General features: G+C 36.4%; 1 protein-coding gene across 1 annotated transcript; it reads left to right on the top strand.

Moving 5' to 3' along the window:
• Positions 1-1163: 1163 nt before the first annotated feature.
• LOC117985967 (uncharacterized) lies at positions 1164-5516 on the top strand. Its single transcript, XM_034972768.2, has 2 exons — positions 1164-1478; positions 4790-5516. Exons 1-2 carry the CDS (start codon positions 1293-1295, stop codon positions 4928-4930), a joined length of 327 nt encoding a protein of 108 aa, XP_034828659.1. The 5' UTR covers positions 1164-1292; the 3' UTR covers positions 4931-5516.
• Positions 5517-6093: the final 577 nt, after the last annotated feature.

Here is a 6093-nt window from a genome sequence, read left to right as displayed (position 1 = left end):
TACAAGACAAAGTACTTAGGCATTGCGTACGTACACCAAACGCACCCTCAAAACCATAATAATATATTTAGGTTATAATTTAAGCGTCCAAGTAGCGACAGGGTGACAGGCCTTAATTAGCGTCAATTATAAATGAAACGTTTAAGTTTAAACAACTTTCGGAGACTTATTTCAAGTTGATCAAAAATGGCGGTCTTCCGGTTGTTTCCAAAAAGTTTGTTAAATTTTCCTGTCAGAATTCGAGAAGCAAGCTATTAATCATTCTGTCAAAAGAAAAAAGTAATAAATGAGATAGGTACCATTAAATAAAATGCAAAGGAGAATTTCTGATGAAACTTTACTTAATTTTTGAAAAATGTCTTTCGTAACAGAAACTGAACTGAGTGGAAACCCAGAGAGTTGCCATACATACCTATACTAGAGTAGGTATAAGTCCCGCAAATTGATAATGCGCGTGGCCGCCATTTTAGTGACGTCAGCACTAGACTAGAAGTTTCGAGCTGATGGTATATTTTTAAATATACGTCATTTCGATGTTAATGAGACATGGTTCCAGCGCAATAGCAATTTGCGGGACGTATAGTTACAGTACTGAGTGTATACACTACAGTACAAAGTGATCCTATAAGTTCTGTTTTTTTGAGGTACAGAACCCTAATAAGTACCGACAGATTAAATATACTTAGTTGTTGTTTATTTGTTAAGGATAAATAGAAAACAATGAACAATAAGCTAATTGTAGCAGTAGGTAGGTAGAATAATATGTGTATTTGGTTGGTTAGAATACTTCATCGAATCCGATTAAAATTATCTAAAGCTATAATCCTATAATATGAGTAAGATGGCAACTGATGTTTATAATATAATGATGATGTAAATGGCTATGATTTTTTTAAAGAATCAACCAGAGAGATGTTAACTATGAGGAGACAATCTCAGATGTCAAAAGTAATGGTAAAAATAATTTATTAAGCAAAGATCTAACCCTTTATCCTCGGTGCGCGAGTCTGACTCGCACTTGGTCGGTTTTTTTAGTAAACTCGTGACAAGGAAGCATCTTTAAATAGTTTGGATATCGATTACAAATGGGTAGGTATGATTTAACGAACGATGGAAATATGTTGTTTTAATGTCGGGGAAATGGACTATTTACTATCAACATTCGAGGTTATCGCTCATACACTTCTATACATTAGTCACTACTCACTTGACGCCGGTCGGTCGTCGTGCCTATACATAACTCATACGTAAAATAAAATGATAGTTAGTTTGGTGTTAGTTTTGCCAGCGACATGCGTGTTTTGTTCCTAGTTACTGCTTTGTGTTTTTTGTGTTTGTGCGAGACATACGATATGATTATTGGTGACACTGTGCACAGAAAGATGGTCTTCCATCAGAGAGTCAAAGATTTCGCGATACCTTTCAAGAAGAGGATAAAATTATTGTCTTACAGTGATCCGGAGAAAAGAATTATTAAGGTAACTTTCTTAACCGATACTTTCCCAAACTTTTGAAGAGAGGACAAAGGGCGTCTCCCAGGGGACTTTAATAGCCATTTAATATGGCTCCACTATAGAAAGGTTCACCACTATTTATTCACGAATATTATACTACATAGGTATAGCGGTAATATTCAGTATAATGAGGTTCATTTGCACTTTACATATCTGTAATTTCAAGTTTCGGAGACACGTATTTATAGACATTTATACAATTTTAAAATGATTAACATTATAAATAGAAAACACGATTACTACATAGATTTCGTTAATATTCACTGGAAAGATATTAATTTGCACTGATCTTTACGTAATTTCTTAATTTCAAGACACGTAATCGCGTATTTTATACAGATTTATGTAAATAAAATGAAATTAATTAGGTCCCTAGCATTTTTAGAAACACAAAACCGCAAAGTATGAACTACGAACACATATAAAGATTACCATAACATAAACCTATAATACTTTTTTTTTAACTGGTTTTACGGCTCTGGGATCTATAATAATCTTGCTGGGAACCAAAGACCAATAAAGTAAACTTAGCAAGATACTTTTTTTTTAACTGGTTTTACGGCTCTGGGTTCTAATCTACACCTCCCCCCCGCTCCCACCATCAAGAGCGAGCGAAGCGAGCTCGGGACTTGGGGCACTCCGACTCGGAAGGGTTAGGTTAGAAGGGGATGGCGGGGTCTGTAAGATGTAATATGTAATATGCTCGTGACCTCTTCCGCGTGGGCTACACAAATTTCAAAACCCCTATTTCACCGTTTATAGATTTGTCAGTCAGTCAGTCAGTCAGTCAGTCAGAGAGTCACCTTTTCCTTTTATATATTTAGATAATTTACGACTTCCCATTAAAGGAACATTTTTTTTGGTTTGCTTCCAACTGATTGTTTGTACTGTACCTACCTATCGGTGATTTTAAAACAATAGCTTTGACTAATAAGTAGGTACTAGGTACCTATGTACTTATTAGTTAAACAATAGGTATGTTAGTAGCAGTGATCATAACTCTATGGTTAGTAGTGTAACAACAACCATCAATACTATTTTTGCAATTTTTCACATTTTATGCAAAGAATGTCTTAGTTAGAAGTTTTAGAGTTAGCCTGTAGGTAAGTGAGTATGCATTGATAGTCCTAAGTTTATATAAGTCGTCATATTATATTAGTTATTTCTTTGTATACCGTTGGCTTCCTATTAAATTAAAAAAATTAAAAAATACATCCTTAGATAATTATAAATGCGAAAGTGTGTCTGTTTGTCTGTCTGCTTGCTTTTTATGGCACATCCAAATCAAAATTATAATAATAAATAAACAATAACATTATTCGTGCTTTCTGCCCATCATTACCACTCATTACTTACTTACCACTTAATTATGAGGATGACTCATAAAAAACTTATTAAATGTCGCTGAATCAAGGGAATGATTAAAACCCAATAACTAGGTAATAATTAAATACCTTGTACATAACGCATTTCATACGTAGGTAATTGGTATGCAATAACGCAATGGTTTTATGTGTGACCTTGGTTTCTGTGACTTCTAGTTCTGTAGTATGGATTTAGTATTTGCGTGCAAATACCTATGCAAACATTTTCATGTTTGATGGCGTCATGTTAGGTAATTCCCGTGTATTAGATTTTTTTCATTGATTCATTCGCACAAAGCTACCCAATCATTGTAGATTAAATGAAATGGCAAGATGATTTTTTTTCTCTTTATTTCGACCAAAATAATAAATGTAGGTACATTTATCCGCTTTACATCCAAAAACTCTCTAAAGTTTGTGTGGATGTAAATGTACTGACAGGTTAAATTAGCTAACAGTGCAAGATCGGAAAGATTGCGGTAGGTAATAGCTATCGTTGATTGATTGATTACAAATAAGAACTTAAAGATCTTCGATACCGCAAAGCCTTAAGACTAAGGTCTTCAATGATTGTGTCCTACCTGTGATGACGAATGGAGCGGAAACGTGGACACTGGCCTCGTCCACAAACTAAAAGTCGCTCAGCGCGCTATAGAGCGAGCTATGTTGGGTATCACTCTCAGGGATAAAACCCAGAACGAGGAAATTCGCAGAAGAACAAAAGCGACAGACATAGCTCAAAGGGTTAACAAGCTGAAGTGGCAATAGGCAGGTCATGTCTGTAGCAGAACCGACGGCCGATGGGGCAGGCGTGTTCTGGAGTGGAGTCCGCGTACCGGTTTGTGCAGTGTGGGACGACCTCCAGCCCGCTGGACCGATGACCTGAAGAATGTGGTGGGGAGCGGATGGAAAGGCCTATGGTCAGCAGTGGACGCAAACAGGCTGATGAATTGGATTGGATTGGAAGAACTTAAAATGTTACCTACCAAACTAAATAAACATGTCCGAAAAAATAGGGTCACGTGCCCGGGTTCGAACCCCGGGCTCCCCGAATAGAAGGCCGACGTCTTGGGGTCGTAACTCGATTTGTTTATTTGTTCTCGCTGGTGGTCACTGTTAATAATTGAATGTAATAATTATGCAATCAAGTCGTGCAGATGCAACGTCGCCAAAAGGATTAAAATTTTGATTGCATTTAATACTTAATTGAAAATTTCTAAACATTCCACAGTCATTATTGAGCTCATACCTATATTCGCTAATAAAGAATTGAGCTCGTTTAATTTAATTGCTATTGTTAAGACAGATATAATTAGGTTTATTGCAAACATTGAGACACGATTGTGTAATGATACCAATAGTTTAGGCTGTAATATCCAGTTTCGTATACCTTTTAAAATACTAGTATGATTAAATTGTAATCAAATCGTTCGCCGGGAAATTATTGTCGGTTCGGTGGTGCTAAGTGGCCCCGCAAATACATAAATAGAGAATCATTTCGTTTGTTCTAACCACCCAATGATGAACATGATCCCAATTTTAGTTAGGTTCTGCTAATTACCTACTCTAAATTGTTATTAAAGTTTTGTGTAGTTACCCTGATTTAAAAATCGGGAACATGCTACTAGTGTTAGATTTTGTTTTATTTGATAATTATGTGTAGATTTATAGTTAATTTGCATACTAACCATGCCCCATTAACCTACTTAAAGAAGTACTGCAATAAGTCTACCTCATAATAACGGCGCCGATCTGTCGCTAAAAGATAAAATGGGTCAATTTTGTCACCTTAAAGTATTAAATAAATTAAATAAACAGCAATTAAATAAAAATAGTGTGTTAATACATTCCATTTCTTATTAAAACGCACATGATCCGCCCCGGTTTAATAGAAAATTTGTATCTTTCCAGGGTGTCGCTGCAATAGACAACGACTTCTCGCACGCCAGCGCAAATATCACTGAGGGTGGGGTGGGCTGTTCACACGTGACTGTGAGAATGAAGAGTCAGAGACATCATCCCTTGAACTTTGAGGTGGAGATATACGTGTAGGCAAATGTTTAGTAGAACTGACTGAATGGAGCAACGCATACTTACACAGTGATGTGAAGCTGAGCTGCAGCATCTTTTCTGTTAACAACTCAAAAGTACCAAGCTTTATTTTGCTTTGCGACTGGGGGTGGCGGCGCGCGTCTCTTCCTCCGAGTCTCCTTTTTATCTATGTCATTTTCAATATTAATATTATGTAATAATAAGATACTTTAATCATCTAAATAAGATCTGATTCTGTGTATAAACTCAAGAGATTCTATCATAAAGATCTCACTTTCGTAGTGTCTAGACTGTCGAGTTACCTACTAGAATAAGTTATAGGTAGATATAAGTTCACGACAGGTTGAGATGACAATCGGGGTATGAGGCGGGGGAAACACCCCGCACACCCGCACGTCACCCGTGCTTGCCCACACCGGGTTAGCGCGGGGGCTGTGCGGGTGTGCGGGCGTTCCCTCCCCGATTGGCATCTCGTTCTGTCGCGTACCTACCTATAGGTAAGTTGCATTGCGTTACTTAGGTAAGTACATTTATTTTACACAAAATGTATTTCATTAATTCATTATAAGGAACTTTGTAAATTGAATGAATCGTTTTATTAACACGTTTTCATATAAGTACCTAGTTAGATATTTCCTCATCATGCAGCATGCAGGTCTCCACGCATTCTTTTCCTTCATCATTTTAAAGCAAATGATATATTTAATTGCTTGAAATTAAAACGCCTATTAATCACCAAGGGTTCCGTACTACAGTCGTATTTTTTTAAACATTTTGCACGATAAATCAAAAACTATTAAGTTTGTTTAAAAATAAATAAAAATCTTTTTTAAAATATACAGGTACTACCCTTTCATATGATACCCCACTTGGTATATTAATCTTACTTTGAAAGTTGAAAATACATAAGTACTAATTTATTTTTCATGAACACATTTGAATTTTTTTGTGACGTAACCATAAATTCACCGTTTTTACCCTTCTTACCCTTACGTGTGCTGTAAGACCTACCTACTTGCCTTTCATGATTCTAGGTCCACGGGAAGTAACCTATAGGTTTCTTGACAGCCGCGACAGACAGACAGAGACAACGAAGTGACCCTATAAGGGTTCCTTTTTTCCTTTTGAGGGACGAGCCATAAGAAATATTTTTATTATTCGGG

Source organism: Maniola hyperantus, chromosome 10 (genome assembly GCF_902806685.2).
Source record: "Maniola hyperantus chromosome 10, iAphHyp1.2, whole genome shotgun sequence".
Lineage (NCBI taxonomy): Eukaryota > Metazoa > Arthropoda > Insecta > Lepidoptera > Nymphalidae > Maniola > Maniola hyperantus.
Note: the sequence above shows the minus strand (reverse complement) of the source record. Positions and strands in the feature narration are given on the sequence as shown.